At 32.7% G+C, this 19,934-nt stretch overlaps 3 protein-coding genes across 3 annotated transcripts; 1 reads left to right on the forward strand and 2 right to left on the reverse strand.

The window, feature by feature from the left end:
• The first annotated feature begins 427 nt into the window (after positions 1-427).
• Positions 428-2,574, forward strand: LOC123685305. The gene is made up of 4 exons (XM_045624964.1): positions 428-1,139; positions 1,220-1,358; positions 1,419-1,719; positions 1,778-2,574. The coding sequence occupies exons 1-4, from the start codon at positions 712-714 to the stop codon at positions 2,542-2,544; spliced, it is 1,635 nt and encodes a 544-aa protein (XP_045480920.1). The 5' UTR covers positions 428-711; the 3' UTR covers positions 2,545-2,574.
• Positions 2,575-3,674: 1,100 nt separating this feature from the next.
• LOC123680843 (4-coumarate--CoA ligase 1) lies at positions 3,675-9,893 on the reverse strand. The gene is made up of 10 exons (XM_045618959.1): positions 9,474-9,893; positions 9,210-9,417; positions 8,238-8,411; positions 7,623-7,773; positions 6,809-6,992; positions 6,590-6,735; positions 6,406-6,532; positions 5,807-6,031; positions 5,579-5,744; positions 3,675-4,728 (listed from the first exon to the last, which is right to left on the reverse strand). Exons 1-10 carry the CDS (start codon positions 9,579-9,581, stop codon positions 4,595-4,597), a joined length of 1,623 nt encoding a protein of 540 aa, XP_045474915.1. The 5' UTR covers positions 9,582-9,893; the 3' UTR covers positions 3,675-4,594.
• A 605-nt stretch (positions 9,894-10,498) lies between these two features.
• Positions 10,499-19,002, reverse strand: LOC123680837 (4-coumarate--CoA ligase 1-like). Its single transcript, XM_045618954.1, has 10 exons — positions 18,807-19,002; positions 16,572-16,779; positions 16,339-16,512; positions 15,274-15,430; positions 15,029-15,215; positions 13,858-14,003; positions 12,910-13,036; positions 12,266-12,490; positions 12,045-12,210; positions 10,499-10,673 (listed from the first exon to the last, which is right to left on the reverse strand). The coding sequence occupies exons 1-10, from the start codon at positions 18,912-18,914 to the stop codon at positions 10,537-10,539; spliced, it is 1,635 nt and encodes a 544-aa protein (XP_045474910.1). The 5' UTR covers positions 18,915-19,002; the 3' UTR covers positions 10,499-10,536.
• Between the last annotated feature and the right edge of the window lie 932 nt (positions 19,003-19,934).

The following is a 19,934-nucleotide window of genomic DNA, read 5'->3' on the forward strand; positions in this document are numbered from 1 at the left end:
CAATTGTTTATCATCATAATTATTATTATTAAGTATTATTATTATTCGAAAAAAAAAATTCAATCTGGTATTTAACAACAAATCATATTTTGATATATCAATATTTCTGATGAAAGTATTAGTACTGCTTATTTGACTTTTTCTATAAAATTTTCAAATTATTAAAAATTACTTACGTTTTGTTGCACTGCTGCCAAAGCTTGGTTGACTACTTCCAAAATTAAAAGCCATTGTAGGTAATAATTAAAAATTTAATGACAATATGAAGGCACACAAATTATACAAGTGAATCAACTTATAATTTCAATATTTCGTCAAAAAATCTTATTTACATAGTCAAATAGAATTTGAATTTTGAATTTTTTTTAAGATGTCTATTTAATATTTTGAGGTTAGGCTAGTCGAATAATGAACTACTGATATATTAACTACTGTAGTAGTGTATAATACATTTTTTCTTGTAAATATATATATTTCAGGTTTTTTGTTCTTGTTCTATATATTGATTCCCGAAAATACCTGATTTTTCTCCTACGTTATATCAAAATTTAGGAATAAATCAGTTTCGAAGTTTGGAACCAATCATGAGATCCTAATGGCCTAATTTAACCTTAAAATTCATTGATGAAAATAAGAGTTGAAAAATTCTTTATATAGTGGATGATAAAAAAATGATATTGTAATAATTTGGAGAACAAAAAACGTTACAACATGACGATATTCAGGTTGCAAAAAAGTGTACGTTTGATAAATCCGAAACAATTATTTTCAACTGCTACTGTAGAATCAGAATACACTGCAACGCCAGAGTATCCCCCAATATTAGATCTTTCCAAGAAGGAAGCAAGCAAACGAGGAAGACTTGCAAGAGATGAGATTATTAAAGAAGTTAAAACGGTGGAGGAAAAACAAATTAAGCTGAATATGCACAAATATTGGGGATTCAGAATGTATATGATGCTAGAAAATCATATACCTTACAATAATCTACCCTTAGCCCAACACGTTACTAGAACACATCTGATTGTCAACAATGACTTTCCTAAATACTATGAGAATATTGGTGTTAACAGTTCGATTTCGAAAAGTTTGAAGGACGAATTGACAGAAGCTCTTCTTTTAGAAGTTGATGGATATAGGTAAACTCTCATTTCTGAAAAGTTTTACATTCTTATACTAAATAGTGTTCAAACACAGTTTTAAATGAACTGTTTTTCAGAAAGTCTTATGATTTAAAGAAAAAGGATTTAAAACCTGATGAAGTTGATAATCTAATTGGCTCTTGTTTAGTTCGACAGTTGAATAGAGTAATAACCAACAACCTATGTAGATCATACAGTCATTTGAAAGATATTCAGGTACTTACTGGTAGTCAGTAGATTTTTATGAATAATTTAGGGATTATTAATTTTTTACAGATAGATATTGATCCTAGAATAGAGGCATCATGGTCCTGTGGTGGTATGAATGTTCCAAAATTATTAAAGGATAGGCAGAAGCCTATCAAAGAATCTGGAGATTCAACTGAAGAGGATGCAGCAAATCGAATAATGACATATATTGGAAATCCATACCTAACCTTGAGATCAAAGGAACCTTTACCTTTTGTTATTTCAGAACAGGAAGCTTCAGATCCAGCTCTAGAAGTACCATTTTGGAAATATGACCCAAGAGTAGTGTCATTAGCTATTGATTATAGAAGAGTTGTTAATATACCAGGTAAGTTCCCAATGAATGAAGTTAGAAGTGATATTTGATCTTGAGTAATTCTGTTTAGGCTTCTGGCCTGGTGATAAACATCAGTTTGGTATACTTCAATACTTGAAAAGAGGTCATCACTTAAATAGGACTTTTGGAGATGCAGAAGATGATGCGGAAGCACTCCATCGACAAGGTATTTTAGGTTCCTTTGGTTGGCTGAGTGCTCAAGCAAGTCATTTGGGATTCAGTACTTTCAATGATATAACATATCCTATGGTTGCACAAACCATAATCACAAATGGAAAATACTTCTCATTTTATACCTACCAGATGAATACTATGTTACTGTATTCAGAAAATATAACAGAAAACCCTAAAAGGAATGTATGCTGGGCAACTCCAGAGCTGAAACTTTATGAAAACATTACAGATGGAAAACTGGAAGGTTTTAACGAGGACATACTTTCTAAATTAGTTAAATTCTATGCAAATACTCCATGTCAACGTTTGGGAATAAACCTAACACCATATTTGAGTCAAAAAGAGAAAGTTGCTGCTGATTATGAAGATGTAGACAAGAGAAAGTGGCTTGAAAAAGAATATAAGTTCATTACTTCTAACAGACCAAGACACCAGTTGTTGGATGAAATTTATGCATGGGAAAGGATTTATAAAGTTATTCATAAAACTAGGCCTATGGATAAAAGAGTAAGACCTTTTGAGCTTAGACAAAAACCAACAGATAGAAGGTATGATGAAAGAAAACCTGAGTACATCCCAAGAAAGTTGAGGCCAGACCTACCTAAACGTCTAGGAAGAAATGCAAAGGAATATTTCCCTTAAGGCATTTTTAAATAAATTATTTTGAAGTGATTTGAAGTTGTTTATTGTTCATCTGCTTAAATTTTGCTATAATGTTTTATTCACATCTTGCCTTACAATGTTAATTATCTGTATTAGAGCAAGAATATGGAAATATGAGTAAATTATTTGACCACTGTCACAGGAATTTGGTCCAAATTCATATGATAGAATGCTTAATTTGAATATGGACGTGAATACTACAGAATGAAAATATAATATTTAGGTAACCAGAAAAAAAAGCAAGGAAATTTGTCTCTAAATTTACAGTGAAATCATAAATTAATTTTCTCTAATTCTGTGGTTATTCCGTTCATTCTTCCACATCTTGTAGAACAAAATCGTGCGAGAATATATCAGAAACGCACAGTTTTCATGGTTATATTTTATTATTCTATGTTGGTACTCCGAACTTTCCGCCACGGCTTCATCTGTCAATTCATCAATTTGCCTTAAAGAAATCAGTTCTGACAACCAACATTTTTCAATGCAAAAATCACTAAATTACATTTATGGAAATATTTCATTAATTTCAATGAAAATGCAATGAATTAGAGAAAATAATGTATAATACTCGTACAGAAGGCTCATTCTACCACTCGTTCATTCCAAAACTCGCCACTTCGTGGCTCGTTTTTGAATTTTGAACTCGTGGAAGAATATCAATGCCTTCTGCACTTGTATTATAAATAATTATTCTTCAATTAGAATTGTTGAGTTGTTTACAGAAAAGTGATTTTGTGAGAATCATATGTTGGGATATTAAACTTTTTTTTGTAAAGTTTCTATGTCCCCAAATTCATTCGTTAGATTTTACTAAAATTTTGCGTCTATATAAAGTTCATTGACTTAATAACTCGTTCAGAAATTATTTTAGTTTTTACACAATAAAATTTCGTTTTCTGTGATAACCACCCTCTGAACAGAGAATCTTTTTTAAAATTTCTTTCTTCCATTATTTGGCACCAATATATTATGGCATATATGAAAATAGAAAAAAAAACAACAATTAATGGTTGAGCAGCTGCTTATATTCTTGATTTAACATATCTGCCATTTTTTCCAACTCGCACAGAATACCTATTTTAGGAAACCTGAATGAAACTACTTAATAAAAATGAAAAAACTTTATTAATAAAACAAAACATGGGGGAAATATGAAATCAAGTATACAATAAAAATATCACAATTAACAAAGTAGAAATAATCAAATTTCAAATTAATAAAACAACTCACTTAGGGACATACATAATGTTTTTAACTGAATGAGATAAACATGTTATATTTTAATACCTTATTGAGACAGTTGAGTTGGAAAGAGGTGATTGGTGGACCTGAAATACATGAGAGTTTGTTCGAAATAAGTAATTTTACTTAAAACTACTCATTATTACTCAATAACTTTTAAATCCACTCTAGGTTTATCACGAATTGATATCATAATAATAAGCTTTTATGTAGGACTTCCCATTTTTAAAAATTACGTATCAGATTAGCAACTTTCACAATTATTCTTATACAAAAACAAGTTCTTCAATAATATAAATACTGTACAAAGTAAAATGAGCTCAATATATTGCCATCACATTATATCATTTGACTATCAAATTACCTACCCAAATAAAATTTAAAATAATTAATTAACAAAAAAACTTATTTATGGATCGCTTTTGAGCATATAAGACTCGAAATTCTTAATGCATATGTGAGAACTTGAGGAAAACTCAATAATCATAAGAATTAAAAAACTTATACACCAAAATAAAAATGAGGAAAAATTAACAACCAACTGAGTTTCAACTTGATCTATCTCATTTAAATAATCTAAAACAATATTTGAATATCTTTTCTGTTGATGTTTTGTATAGAATCACGAGAATTAAGAAATATAACGTTGAATCACTTCAACATGATATCAACACAACAGTATTGAATCTAAGTGATAGAAAGAAATTTACACTTGTAAAAATGCCATGTCTTTGAACAAAGAGTATACCCATTAAGAAAACCAGTTCAACTGATAAAAATCTGTCTAAAGCTTTGATTTAGTGTAAGCAATAGCTTGTTGTTTCAAAACACGTCGCAAAATTTTTCCACTGGGATTTCTTAGAATTTCTTTGACAAATCTAACACCTCCACGTAATTTTTTCTGTGATGAGAGCTTACCTGGAAAAATATATAAATTTAAAATAGGTTCATCAATAACAGTGCAAGATTTAAAAATTCAATGAAACTTGGTTCTCTGTAAGATGTTGTAACATTCATTAGGATAACGGTAAACATATATTTTGGAATAATGCAAATATGTAACTAGAAAGATTCGCAATAAATCAGCCCATAAGATAGAGAGAGAGAAGAAACAACTCTAACAGAAAGGTAAGTTGCACGATGTTTACACCTCGTGACCAGAGGCCCAACAAAACAACCGATATTTTTATTGGTTGAACATATTCAACCAATAGAAACTTTTCATTGCAATTACGTGATTTAGCTTTTCATCATCATTGGTTGAAATTCAAACATCTTCATCCTCTTCCTCGTGGCCACGTGACATGAGGCTCAATCTTTTTCTTTTTAATGTTGATGTCAATCCAGAGCGTGACAGTTCTGAGGTTTTAGTGATATTTGTCAAATAACTAGATCCCAATATATCAGAATTTCACAAAATGATACAATTCATATGAAATTTTGCGTGAACATTTGTTAAACTATTTTGCAACTGATCTCTAAATTTCAAATTTTTTCAATTATTAAGTTAACAAAATTTCATTGGAACATTCTAAGAAATCATTTGAAATGCAGCAGTTCTTGTCTGTTAACAAAGCCATTGAAGTGAAAAGGTTTTACACTTAAAATCACTTTTTATTGACTGTTTACTGCCTAAGCATCCTTTTAACATCTTTCAACACTCCCCGTTTTCAACTGGAACCCGAAATTTTCTGTCCATATTACACCTTTTATTCCTCATCTACCACACTAAACCTAAAATAAGTAAGTACTGAGATGAAACACCTACTTGCCACCAGCTCCTTCAACTCTTCTTCTGATACAGTGGCACCTTCTTTAGTAACAACAAACGCGAATGGCAGCTCCCCTGCATTCTCATCAGGTAGTCCTATAACTGCCACATCTGCAACGGCTGGATGGGTGAGCAACAGAGCTTCCAACTCTGCTGGTGCTACCTGAATTAAAATAACACAAATAGATAATGGATGATCTAATTGAAAAGACAAATATTTCTTACTTGGTAAGCTTTGTATTTGATTAGTTCTTTTATACGATCAACAATAAAGAAATATTTTTCATCATCGTAGTAGGCAACATCTCCTGTATGTAGCCACTCATCTTTATCGATACAATTATTTGTAGCTGCTTCATCATTAATGTACCCCTTCATGATGAGTGGCCCTTTTAAGCAGAGCTCTCCTTCTTGATTAGGTCCCAGAGCGTTACCTTGTTCGTCTATAATCTAAAGATGTCATTGTTTATAGATATACTAATTAGTTATGATTAAGATATCTAGAAATGCTGGTGTATTTAGATCTAGTTCAAGAAAATTCAGGCAAAGCGAACTCGAAATTGCCATTATTGCTTTTTTCTTCCATAGATGGCACAATTTATATATACTGAAATAGTCATAACATAACAACATGACAAAGACGCCCAAATTTGGAGTGAGCTCCATACAAAACTATGTGGAAATCAAATGAAATATGGTCAATGTTTTCCAGAATCAAGAAAGCTGGTCACTACAAAAGTCGCCAGTTTAATAATATTTTTTTTTAACAGAAATTTCTAGACACCTTTGCAATAAAAACACTTGAATCTCAGAGAAACAAGTACCTTTGCCATCATTCCTGGTACAAGAATGCCCACAGAACCAGATTTTGACTTATCAAAAGGATTTGTCATAACCCCAAAAGTTGTCTCTGTCATTCCATAACCTTGTCCTACATGTCGTACCTTGAACCTTAAAGGAATTTACAATGGCAGGTTATATTCCAAAAGTTCAATAAAAAAAACTCACTTTTTCTTGAGTTCCATTTCAGTTTCTTTCGATAAAGGAGCAGCGCCAGCCAAGATTTCTTTCAAAAATGAAAGGTCGTACTTTTGAGCAAGAGGATGCTTGATTAGGAAGAGTAGTATTGGTGGTGGCACCAGAAGTCGACTTATCTACAAAGATTTCACGTTATGTTACATAGATTCTTAATAAACAAAATGAATGAATGTATGAAAAATCACTCACCTTATGTTTTACAATAGCATCCATAAATATCTTTGGCTTGAATTTACTGAAGACTACCATGGTAGAACCTCGCAAAATATTGAGATACATAGTCATGAAGCCAAACGAATGAAAAAAAGGAATAATTCCAACAACATTGCTGTGGCCTTCTGTGAAATCGTCCAACATTCTACTGAATATTGCCCTAAAATAATGAAATACTATTAAAAAATAATTATTTAGAAAGTGGAATTGACTTTTTTGTCAAATTATTCAAGATAGAAAATACAATATATCATTTAAGTAATAAAATCATTTGAAAATGCCATCACTTTGAATTTTGCTGTGCGAATGGAATTAAGTATCAATGAACAAAAAATGTTACTCAATTAATTGCAAGAAACCAAATGTATGGAAGAAAATCTATGGGTTTATGGCTAATGGAACAACCTTCGTATTCCCTTGATACAGCTCCGTTTGACTTTTTTATCTTTTCAAAACTCATTATTTGACACATTGAAGGTCGTATGTATGATATAGATAGATAACGTGAGAGAGAGAAAGAGAGGATCGACTGCAACATATGAGTGAGATGTATGGTGTTTGCATCAGGTGATTGAAATCACAAGTATTCTATTTTTGATTGGAATTCAAACTTCTTTATTCTCTTCTTCATGCTCATATGACTGAAGACATGGTGCAATAATCTGCACTGCACAATCACCCAATGACGCAATCACCCAATGACGCATCTACATATTAATACAATTAATAGAAATTTTGTGTTTCATTCAACCAATTCCTTGAACATTTTTGACATAGTATTATCACTCACCTAGCAATTTCAATGAAAGATATCATATTGTAGTGTGTACACATAACACCTTTAGGCATACCAGTTGTTCCAGATGAGCATAGTACTGTTGCAACAGTTTCTTTAGAACAGTATGGTTCAACTTCGAATTGCATTTCATCATTTTCACAGCCTTAAAAACAAATATGTATGATATTCTTAAATACTAACTTATTGTAATTGTAGTATGGTCTTCATGTTCTTAATTGAATTACATTAATTGAATTACAAAGTAAATAGAGAAATGATTGATAAAAAAAATAAGTGCAAATTCAAAATTTTCAGATTCAGAGGACATTTTTTATGTGAAATAAAAGCATTGAATTATAAAATGGTGATTCACTAACGAATTCTTATCAGAATCATTGTTGATTGTTGACTTGAATACAGCCAAAGTTCAACAGTAATTAGAAAAATTTAAATTGTCAACACATTTCTTGGAATATTTAATAATATTTAAATCCACATCTTTGGTCATGAAAAATATAAGACCTTCAGTTAATGAATAAAAATCACTGATTTTTGAGATCATTACCAGAAAATCATTTTAGTTTATATTTCGTTATCAAAATTATGAGATCAATATAGTAAATTTACCTTTAATTATTGTATCGAAGCCTATAAAAGAACTATTGATTTCATTACTACCAAATAATAAAAGTTGTTTAATATATGGATGATCTTTCCTAATTTCAATTAGCTTCTGAATGGTCTGGGCTGATGAAAATATGATTTTTGGTTTTGATAAATTCAACACATGTCTCAGTTCATCTGAAAAACATACATATATAATACAATTAAGGAGAAACAGAAAGAATGAATGCTTCCAATGTATTTTCCATTCTGTATTTGTATAATTTTGTCAAATAGATGAGAGATAAAATAACTAAGCAAAATTCTTAGAATTATGCCTTCATGTAAAAGAATAATTGCAATGAGATAATTAAATAAACATATAATTATGGAAATAACACATTTTTTTTCCTACACACTACAAGTACCATAATAATGGTTGGGTTCAGATGAAAAATCAATAAAATTTATGGAGATATAATAATTCTTGTGAATTCCTCTTTTTGTAAGTGATTATGCAGCTAATTAATATATAAATTTTCAAATTAGGATGTGATTCCAAAGTAATTTTTTTAAGTTGGATCTAAATTGCAATATGTAATATTTGCTTGAAGTTTTTATTTCATTGTTAATTTTAGGAAACAAATGTATTTTGATTTTTCAGATTGTAAACAAAAACTTCTTATCTGACTCATGAATAATATCAAGGTTAAAAGGCCCACTGTTATTTACATTTACATTGAATGCATAATTAACTCATTTTTTCAGTAACGAATCTAGTAAAATTAAATTGATTTCACACATGAATTAAAAGTCAAACTGAAATGAAAGAAAATAAAAATTTGTGAAAGCAATTAAAATATTAAATATGTGAAATTGCATTCAAAGGTTGTTAGCAATAATTTGAATATAGAATTTCTCATAATATCAACGTAGCGTAAAAAGAAAAAACCAAAATTATAACTACTTATGTTGAATATATTTTACATATCTCACCTGGTGTATATTCAGGATTTAAAGGAGCGAATGAAGCCCCTACAAGAAATGCTGCTACTGGGACTGCAACGAATTCTAGTCTATTCTCGCTCATAACAGAAACAGAGTCCCCTAAGCCTATCCCATACTTCTTGAAGTGATTCGCTACTCTGATAGCTCTTTTCAGTATAATTCCCCCAGTTAATTCCTCTCCAGTAATAGCATCAATCTAAAATACGTTTCAAGATATTAGTAAGTTACGTAAAAGAATTATCAATAACTCACTTGAATAACATTCTCTTCGTAAGTCTGCAGTAGTAAATAAGTCAACTGTCCTAAATTTGATTCTATGTCTAATTCTATTTCATCTCCTTTAACAATATTCTTGTCCATTGCTGCTGCAAATTTGGAGAAAACTGATTTCCTATTTACAATTTCGGTAGGTAATCACTAATCAGGACTTCAAGCTGAATAACTAAGAATTTCCGCTCAATGAATGAGACAATGTCGCTCTTAACAATTCATACTGCTTCTAATTATGTAAAGTGTGAAATTATAACAATAAAATTAATAAGTAATCTATTTCGGATTTTGAACTTTGAATTAATCAATTATGAGAGGTTGACAACTAACCTGACAGGTAAAAAATCTCATACGAGTATCAGCATAGAAAGTTGCAAATGTGTATTCTATATGTTGCCTTGGCCGTGGCTAAAATATCACAACCAATTATTATCAACTTTGAGTTTCTATGCAATTAACAAGAATTGAGAGTTGTTGAGAGCTTGAGTTGATAATGTGGGTATTCCAAAAATTGTATTTGGACTCTTTAAGCATGTTGTGGAATTTGCTTCAAGTGATACAATTGGCGCATTTATGACGAGCGCACAAGAGCTAGTGACTTCACGTCAGTATTTTCTTTTTTTCGATATACGGCTTAAATTTCCTATGGTCATTAACACAAAATATTGCAGGAAGTTTGAATTGCTATTCTACATACCTATATATTAACAAATCTTCAACTCGATCGAATATGTTGTCACTAAAATATAAGGTTTTCGGTTTTGATATTCATGTTGAATTTTCTATTTCAATATTTCTTCTTGAGGTTATTCTCATTTTGATGATGTGATGTGATGATTCTACATCCAAATGAAAATTTCAACTTGTAAACAAAGAAAAACAAATTTGAGCATAGATTCGTCATCAGTCGAATCTTATAATTTGAGTTTAGGACCATTACCGGCTCAAAATTCGAGAATGACAGAAATTGTGATGAACTGATAAAACGGTCCAAAAAAAAAAAAACAAAAAATGAATGAGATTTATTGGATATTTTCTAGTCGAATCACAATTTATGGACAAACTTGAGTTTTTGGGCATTATCTCTCAAAACCCTCCGCAAAATTTTGCCATTGGGATTTCTAGGAATTTCTTGTAGGAATGTAACTCCTCCACGTAGCTGCTTATGCGGTGAGACATTTTCTGAAATTCAAATCAAGAGATATGTACTATTATTCCTCATAAATTGCATAGGAGGCTTTGGCATCTCTGACAAAAATTTGGACTACAAAATTTTCGTCAGAGATGCCAAAAAAAAGTATATTTTACTAAAAATATACTTATAATATCGCGTTCGGTTTACATGTGTATTCATATATCACCGTTCAGAACATTCGCATCATTACTCATTAGCTCCCTACGCAATGATCTGATAATACATAGATGCGCTCTTCGACGATCTTACAATCCAGAACATTGACTCCAACATTAAAGAGAGAAAGGTTGAGACTCCGGTCAGGTGAACATGAAGGAGAGTTGAATTTCAACCAATGATAAAATACTGTTGATGAGTTCAATATGCAGAACTAATCAAAACTATGTTGTGCCTCCCGTCAGCTGAGGCAAATATCATCCCTCTCACTCCTATGTTGTAGTCGATTCCTTTATCTCTCTGCTCTATCTAACGTTTTTTTATCTGAATGAGAAATTTAGATGATTGTTGACTATGGGTTGGCAGTTGAGAATGTCAAACTGTGTTGACATTTCTTTTCAGAAGAAGAGTTTGATAATTCAACCTGAATCGTTTAACGCCAGAAAGAGGCTTCGAAATTATGAAAATTTACATTGAAAATAATAAATGTGTTCGCGAAGTTCATACAGCACTTCATACATTTTGCTGTCAACATAATCGGTCTAGTGAGCAACTAATTCGTTCTGTTATTGTTCGTTTTTGCAATAATTTTACTTTTCTCCTTTCAAAACCATCAACAAGACAAAAAAATGTGCGAACAGAAGAAAACGCAGCGGAAAAACCATATGTTGATTTAAAGAATCAAGGCAAATTGGGCCGAATTGCCGTCCCCCAAATTCAGGCGCCTGAATCGGTAGCTTTATTGTTTGATCCCTAACGCCGGCCCTGCCACAAACTGAAACAAGAAAAAAGGAACCAGTTTGTTCACGCATGCTCTATGACTACGAAAGAAACCTTCTCATGAAAATTTACATATTCGAAATAAGGTATATACCTTCGTTCGCTCTTACTTTTTTTTTCTGCTTTTCGTCAAAAAAATCAAGCAATAAATTACTAGTTTTCAGAAGGGAAGCATTCTCTAAAAGACGATCGTATTATGTTTATGGAACCGAAGTTACTTCAAGCTCTCTTTAAAGGCGACTTTTTGATAAAGCGGTTTTACCAAATGGAGCCTTTTTGCTTGGATTATGGCACTGGCCTTTACAGAGAACTCGATTGATTGTCCTAACCCTAAGCCATAGAAGGGCCCAGGAGGGTGGGTAAAATAATAAACATAATTGACATAATTCCTTGAATCTGTTTTGTCTTCAAGGTGTACCTACTCGAAACGAAATCCTGAACTTCTTCCTCTGATAAAGCAAAATATGGTTTCTTCACAACAAAAGCTTTTGGTAATTCGCCAGCATATTCATCAGGTATACCAATAACAGCTACATCTGCAATTGCTGGATGTGAAATTAGTAAGTCTTCGAGCTCTGAAGGTGACACCTGAAAATAAAAAACGCAGTAAGTTTTGATCCTATCTTAGTATGTACCACTCCACCTGGAATCCTTTATATTTTATGAGTTCTTTCAATCTGTCGACAATAAAGAAGAATCCTTCATTGTCATAATAAGCTACATCTCCCGTATGGAGCCAGTTATCCTCATCTATACAGCTTCTTGTAGCAGCTTCATCTTTTACGTATCCTTTCATTATCATGGGTCCTTTCAAACATAGTTCTCCTTCCTGGTAAGCACCTAAAGGTTTTCCAGTTTCATTTATAACCTGAAATTATAAAATAATATTGAGTTTTTCAATTTTTTGTAATGAAATTCCTTAATGCGACTCGGGTATGAGAATCTCGAAAAAAACATTTGTTGTTGGCGTCACTAAAACCATAGTAAAGTCGCGAATAAACAACGAAAAATATTAACAATATTTCCGTAACAATAACAGACCCAACTGGGTAGAAATTTAGTTTGTATATGTAAAATAATCACTCGAATGTTCATGCCGATCTCTAGGAGGATCGTAACAACATAATTTATCATTTTGATAAACTAACCGACAACGAAGACTTAAATCTCATCTCTAATATATTTATGTATATTGTTTTTTGGAACATGAATGAACGATGGCTCAAAAAGTTCCTGACTCCAAGTTCGTAATCTTCTCGACTTTATTGTTTTCAAAATTGTACTTACTTTTGCCATCATACCGGGTAGTATTTTACCCACTGATCCCATCTTAGCTTTGCTGTGTGGATTCATAATGACACCCCATGTTGTTTCAGTCATTCCATAACTTTGGGCTGCATGTCGTATTTTGAATCTGAAACACATTTCTACTTACACCATTTGACAAAATTCATCAGAATTTCATGTGTAATGGCTTTTTGCTAGCCCTACAGATGGCGTAGAAGGCCATTCTAGTAAGAATAGTTTCAAGTTTGAGTTCACAGCAAAGTCACCACGCTCCACTGTGGAGATGAGAGGTGTATATGGCAGGGACCATTGAGTTACCACACTGATGATTCCATCAGTGGTCTCAGAATGAAACACCTCGATATCCTGAGAGAGGGGCTCACTTTAAAAATGTGCTCAGGACGCCTCACTAAACATACAAGAACTTATTCTGTTGGTTTGAAAAGTACTTAAGAGCAAATCGAGATTTTATGCCAAGGAAGGGATTATAATAGAAAACCTAATTAAAAACAAATAAGGAAAGAACTAACTAGTAGTGTAGCAATGACACAACAAAATTTTCTTACATTAGGATATTACAGGATCTGATCACAATTTTCTATAATATATTAAATTCTATGTGATATTAAATCCTCTCCGAAATATTCTGATTCCGTTACCATTTAACTTCCACAGCCGATTTTGATCTTCAATTACTGAAATTGGCGTATTGTCTGTTAAAAGTTTATAGTCGTCTGTGGGTTGTTTAACAATTTCTATGCCTTCATCTTCATCAGTGTAATCAACTTTTGGAATAAAACATCTAGTTAAAAAAAAAGTGGAGACGGTTAATCAATGAGAATGTATATCTAGACCCAGCCTAGTGGGGATCATGACCCCGATGACCCCTTCTCTGGTTCCGCCCTTGTAAGTTCTTATTCTAGCTTATATAACTCAACCAAATCATACCTTTTCTGTAAACTCAATTCCGTTTCTTTTCCAATAGCTGCTGCTCCAATGTAAACTTCCTTTATGCATGACAAGTCATATTGCTTGACTATCTCATCTTTCAGCAAAGAAACTATCAATGGAGGTGGAATAACCAGTGATCTTATCTAAAAAAAAATATGCAGAAGAATACAACATCAGTTTAGATTGATTGGTCAGGTATAGGTACTTTGATTCATTTTATGTGTATTGAGACTACTTCGTTCATTAACAACAGACCCAACTAGATTGTAGATTTGAGGATCCAACTAGATTGTAGATTATAGATTTGAGGGAGTTTCATTGCATAGTGACCAAATGGTCTAATGCAGCCCCCATTAGAGCTATTATCACTGTAATTTTCGGTAATTGTTCTCCATATACAAAGAATTTTTGACAGGAGGGAAATATTCGCCATTAGTCGTCGTAGTCTACAGCTCGCCCTCTAGTTCCAGAGTTCTAATGAACTCCAGTATCTAGAATGGCTTCAAGGAGGTTACTTCCTCATTTCTACAAGTCTCTTGTCCAAAGCTTTTTTTGCCTTGGCTTGCGATGGTGATGCATTTCGTCACCAGGTGATCTCGAGTTCCTTCCTCCTCTCCACAGAAGCTGCACTCGTCGTTTTTTGCATTACTCATTCTCATGAGGTGCTTCCTGAGGCTGAATTGACCTGTAAGGAATCCAGTGAGGAGGTGTAGCATATTCTTGCTAAGATCCAAATACTTCCTTGATCTCACAGTTGAAGTTTCGAAGAAACTCTTTGAAATTGTCCAATCCAGGAAGATTTCGGCAGAATGTTTCTCTTTTATTTTGTTCCTAGTCCTGGAACTCCTTCTTGTAAGTACATTTACCTATACCACAGGAAGGTTCTGGGCAATGAAAGGAGTTTGTGCTCCTTTTCTGGCACGTATGTTGGCCTCTTCATTTCTTTAATTTCCGAGTGACTGTGAACCCAGACTAAACAGGCCTATTATACGACGTTGAGTTTCCTTAGACACTCTAGTACCATCTTAGAAATCAATGATATGTGAGCTCAATACATTGATTTCAGCTTGACTGTCAGTATGTATCCCCTATTACAGTTCTGTGGTCTCCTCTGGTGCATGAACGACGAGCGCTCAAAAGCTCCTGACCCCAATTCAGGGTGACTCACCTTATATTTCACGATAGCATCCAAGAAAATTTTTAATTTGTACTTTCTAAACACAACCAATGTCTTTCCTCGTAGTAGATGTGTAAACATTGTCAAAAAGCCAAAGGAATGATAAAATGGGGTTACTCCAACCATCGAATCGGTGCGGTCTTCATTTTTATCGATATTCATTTTACTAATTTCATGGCTGTAACAATGACTTTATTTTATTAATTACCTATTACTTTGTATGTTCAATTTGTCACCTCAAAATATCGAGACATGCTGTGATGTTGTCATGGCTAGTTTTTACACCTTTGGGTACACCGGAAGTACCAGAAGAACATAAAATGGTTGCTATGGTTTCCTTGGGATCGTAGTGGGGAACCGTGAAAGCCTCATTTGTGGGTCTCGCTATTTTTGCTGGAAAAATATAAGAATGTTTTGAAAAGTTTATTATTATTATGGAACAGATGTAGGTATGAACTCATTCATCCGCTTTTTGAGCACTCATCCTACGAACCGATCGCTCATTTGCTCGAAATATGTCTGTAATTTTTTAATTTTGAGCCTGAAATGCTATCTAACGATAAAGAGAAACGTTTGAATTTTATGATTGGCTCATAGAGACATTCCAAAATTTAATGACTGATGCGATTCTTTAATATTTGCATGCGGAAAAAACCCTTGATATTCACTTTCTGCATGCATATGCGTGCGGAAAGTGAATAGCAGGTCTTTTTTCCGCACGAATTTGGAAAAGTACCTACTACTTTCCAAACATCAATGCGTATGAAAGGTAATACTTTCGAAACGCTAGTAGGAAAAAATATTTACCATCTTCCATCTAGATTATTGTTTAAGGAAATTATGTGAAAACCTCATACAAATCGGTGATTTTTAAGACGAAATATTTCTAATTTTGTTTTGAACTGAGCAACTACGTAGTAATGATTCCTTTTAACAACTCTATTTGGCGGAACGAACACATCTGAACATACATTCAGAATCTCAACATAGACGTTAGAATTATTACTAACATTGGTTAATTTTATTTTCGATTTTTTTAAATTTTCTCTGGTTTTGGTAACCCAATCAAAATCACACACAGCCATATTTAAGGGACTCCTAGTAGAATTTTACCATTTCACAAACTAAACAGCGGTATTTGAGATCTGAACCTACTCGGAAAATTTAAAGTTTCTTGTTCCGTTCGAGAGTTATCGCTCTAGAGACGGTCATCGTGATCAAATGAAAAAACGATATGTTTCGAGCTTACAAATATCATCGACGTTACGACGTCTTAACATGATGATGTATAGACTTCTAACCTGGTACGATATCGTCGAAATGTCTAAAACCATTCCATTCCTTGCCATCCCCGAATACAATCACAGATCTCACATAACTGTGATTCCTGATACATCCATTTATTGAAGGTATAGCACTCGGTGATGCGAATATCAACTTCGGCCTAGAAAAACCCATCACGTGATTCAGCTCCCCTAAAACACAAATGGCCGGTTTTTCCTCTGAATGTTACCAGGGGTTGTTGTCGACTCACCTGCTGTATACTGAGGATTGATTGGAGCCAAGGTGGCTCCTACAAAAAAGGCACCTACAGTTACCACGCAGAATTCTAATCTATTCTCGCTCATTATTGATACTGCATCGCCGTGGTTCACGCCGTTTTCAATCAGGAATCTTGCCAGCTGTTTCGCCTTCTCGAGGATCATCCAACATGTCAGTTTTTCCCCGGTTTCGGCATCTATCTGGGATGGTAAGAAGATCATTTAGGGGAGTTATTTGAGAGGAAAATTTTTCGAAAGAGGAAATATTTTAATACTAGTGGTGGTTTGTTCATCAATCTGTTAATTTGTCTTCCGGTGACCTGTCGATCAGAACTGACGATTTGTAGATCGTCAGTTTTACCTGGACTACTTACGCTGCGACGATGGTCAGGTTGAGTTGAGATCTTCATTCAGTGTGAATCGAACGTCCGACCTAATCGAACTTTTTCTTCGTGTATACTATATGCTTGAGGATCGCGGTAAATGTCTATATAGGGTGTTACCAATTGAGTTAGAATATTTTTAGAGGTTAAATCTCTGCTGAAAACAATATAAGAAAAGTTTTAAGGTTTTTCCTTTTACACGCTCCAAAATATTTTTTTTTCTTAAAATTGCTGGAGAGAATGAATACCGTTTTGTGGGCATGTTCTATGAATAAAGCGGCACCCTTCCAATATTTTTTACTTTGGTTGTGATCTTTTAAACAGATTAAATATGCAATTTCATTCTTCAACAGAACTTTTTAACGAAAATTCCTCAATTCAAAATTATGCGTTGAAAAAAATCATTCAAACTCTTTGAATATTCACTATGTATAAACAGAAAATGCTTTTATATTTCGGGAATGGGTAGGAAAAATATCATTTGAACAGTTTTATCATTTCTTAAAACATTGTCCATACGTTTAAACCAATTTTTCCACTACGAAACAGGTAGCTCCAAAATATGCATTTTAAAGGCATCACCTTCTGGTGTTATTCTCTATATTTGGAAACAAGAAGAAGTTAGTGGGAGCTTAATCATGATTATATGGGGGATGACCCATTAATTCGATGTTTTGACCAATCGGAAACGCACTTGTTCCATTTTTTCGAATTTTCTCAAAAACTTCAGCTAAACTGTTCTACGTTGCTCTAATTCTTCAGTAGCCATATTGTCCGGTTGTTACGAAGAAACAAATGATCATTTGCTTCGAAGTGCTTCGGCTACGATTAATTTTTGTTGGATGTGACTCTTTTTGGAAGACCCTGCTGTATTGGGGCCATAATGTTCATATGCATATACCAAGACCAGTCAAGATCTTATAAACGTCTTTTGAAACACCGCTATTTGATTTTTTGAGCATTTTATGCTATTTGTGATGAAACCAAGTTTTTGCAATTCTATGTTTTTTGGCAGAACAACTGATTTTAGACAATCTTCACCAAACAGTGGTTTTGGTTGGTGCTTCATCCCCTAAAGTCAAATAAGGTTCATCGATGTATTTTTGTAGAGATAATTTATATTTTTGCACAAAAATGTTCACAAGTTTGCCGAAACCAATTTTTCAAGACATAGCAAACAAAAAATTTGAGCCCGAATATTAAAACGTATAGTAGTGTTTACGTTTATGTCGAAAATTCTCATATTTTACGATGGTAATACCGCTTTTGACGTTCAGTCATCAGTGTAACCCATTTCCGAAATATATAAGGAACCCTTCGTACATAATGAAAAATTCATCAGCGCTGTTGATTCTAATAAATAAGAGAAAATATCGGATATTCAGTATTGATGAAAACATATAAATATGGGATGAAGTTTTTCAGTAGAATATTATGTCCACTGTGAGTTCATATTGATTATGAAGTGAAATAAAATTTATTACTGCTTATTGAATAAATGGGAACCATATGTTGAAATAGGGTAAAAATTCGGTTTCGAATTTTTGGAACGGTAATGCAGACCCTACCGTACTTGACGAGCTGCCACTGCTTCAAACTTAAGAAGATTCAATAATCATTATGAGGTATTATACCTATTGTATTATAAGTAATGATTGGGTGTTGTTTCCACTATTATCATAATTCGATAACATTGAAATTTCGATTTGCAATATCCGTCTGATAGTTCATTTGGTACACTCATTCGTTCTTTATGAACTGATTTAAAATTTCATTTTTAAGTTATTCGATTTTCTGCTTTGGATCCTTCAAATTATATCACCACAAGACTAGTATTCAACTCACCTGAACTATGTTATCCTTATAAGTTTGCAAAACTAACAATGACAATTCTCCCAAGTTCGACGTAATTTTTCTTTCAAATTCTTCACCTTTGATTATATTCACTTCCATGTTGGCCAAATAAAAAATTGATTTAAACCTATGTATTAAAGTAGTTTTAGTCGCACACTAAGTACATTAATTTCAGCGAATTCAATAATGAATATCTATTTTTTAACCTTTGAGGGGTTATCAAATTTTCATATTGATATGCTTAATGATGATTGAGATAACCCTTAGAAAAGAAATATGTGTATAATTATATGAATGACTATGTCTGCCGATCAGACTAAATGATTTTTGAGCGCTGTACACTTCTCAGATTTCTTACATTTTGACAATTATTCTGTTATTTTGAATCACAGTTATTCAAAATGTAAAAATCAAAAGAAGCTACTGTATAACAAAAGATTAATTAGAATACTTAAATATTAATTAAATGGATTTACATCAAGTAAGTTGCGTCATCAGAACAATCGAAAATTCAAGTAAAATATCAAAAAACAAAAACCTAATATTTCAGTGACAACAGATCCAACCGAATTAAAATTTTGCGTATATATACATATATAGAATAGCTTTTTCCAGCTTCGTGCAAAATTTCTTGTTGATATAGTGGCGTCCAAACCTTAGAAAATTGAAGCATAATATTGCACTGATGTGAAGACAGGAACTTTTGAATTTTCGTTCATTAATCCACCAATTGCACCCTTGGAAACCCGATATATACCTATATAGGCACAGATTTGTGGTCTTAAAGGTAGCAAGGCGCAAAACTCCTCAGGAGCAGCACCTTCTGACTTCACAACAGTGATTTCCTCATTTGTTTTGTTTTTCTTCTCTTGCAGAATGATATTTGAATGTCTTCATTATTAACCTTGAATTTAGTATGAAGTATGATTTTTATGAATCATGTTAATAATTAATTTCTTTTTTTTTTCCACAATTTTAATAATTAATATGGGTATTGTGCAAATTGTTATACTCTCTTCTTAGAGTTTTTTAATGGTATGAAAACAATAATGATGCATATAAAGCATTCAAGCTACGAGCAAATTGCTACAACAAATATTTGATATGTTAACATTTCAT

The sequence above is a fragment of the Harmonia axyridis genome, chromosome 1 (assembly GCF_914767665.1).
Source record: "Harmonia axyridis chromosome 1, icHarAxyr1.1, whole genome shotgun sequence".
Taxonomy (NCBI): Eukaryota; Metazoa; Arthropoda; class Insecta; order Coleoptera; family Coccinellidae; genus Harmonia; species Harmonia axyridis.

Excerpts from the sequence above, each read along its gene's own strand:
- LOC123685305 (XM_045624964.1), top strand. The coding sequence starts at position 712 with ATGACGATATTCAGGTTGCAAAAAAGTGTACGTTTGATAAATCCGAAA. Across the intron at positions 1,359-1,418 it reads GTCATTTGAAAGATATTCAG|ATAGATATTGATCCTAGAAT; the intron begins GTACTTACTGGT and ends AATTTTTTACAG. Across the intron at positions 1,720-1,777 it reads AAGAGTTGTTAATATACCAG|GCTTCTGGCCTGGTGATAAA; the intron begins GTAAGTTCCCAA and ends AATTCTGTTTAG.
- LOC123680843 (XM_045618959.1), bottom strand. The coding sequence starts at position 9,581 with ATGGACAAGAATATTGTTAAAGGAGATGAAATAGAATTAGACATAGAA. Across the intron at positions 6,533-6,589 it reads GAAATGGAACTCAAGAAAAA|GTTCAAGGTACGACATGTAG; the intron begins GTGAGTTTTTTT and ends AATTCCTTTAAG. Across the intron at positions 6,032-6,405 it reads TACCAGGAATGATGGCAAAG|ATTATAGACGAACAAGGTAA; the intron begins GTACTTGTTTCT and ends TGACATCTTTAG.
- LOC123680837 (XM_045618954.1), bottom strand. The coding sequence starts at position 18,914 with ATGGAAGTGAATATAATCAAAGGTGAAGAATTTGAAAGAAAAATTACG. Across the intron at positions 14,004-15,028 it reads ATGCTATCGTGAAATATAAG|ATAAGATCACTGGTTATTCC; the intron begins GTGAGTCACCCT and ends ATTTTTTTTTAG. Across the intron at positions 13,037-13,857 it reads GAATTGAGTTTACAGAAAAG|ATTCAAAATACGACATGCAG; the intron begins GTATGATTTGGT and ends AATGTGTTTCAG.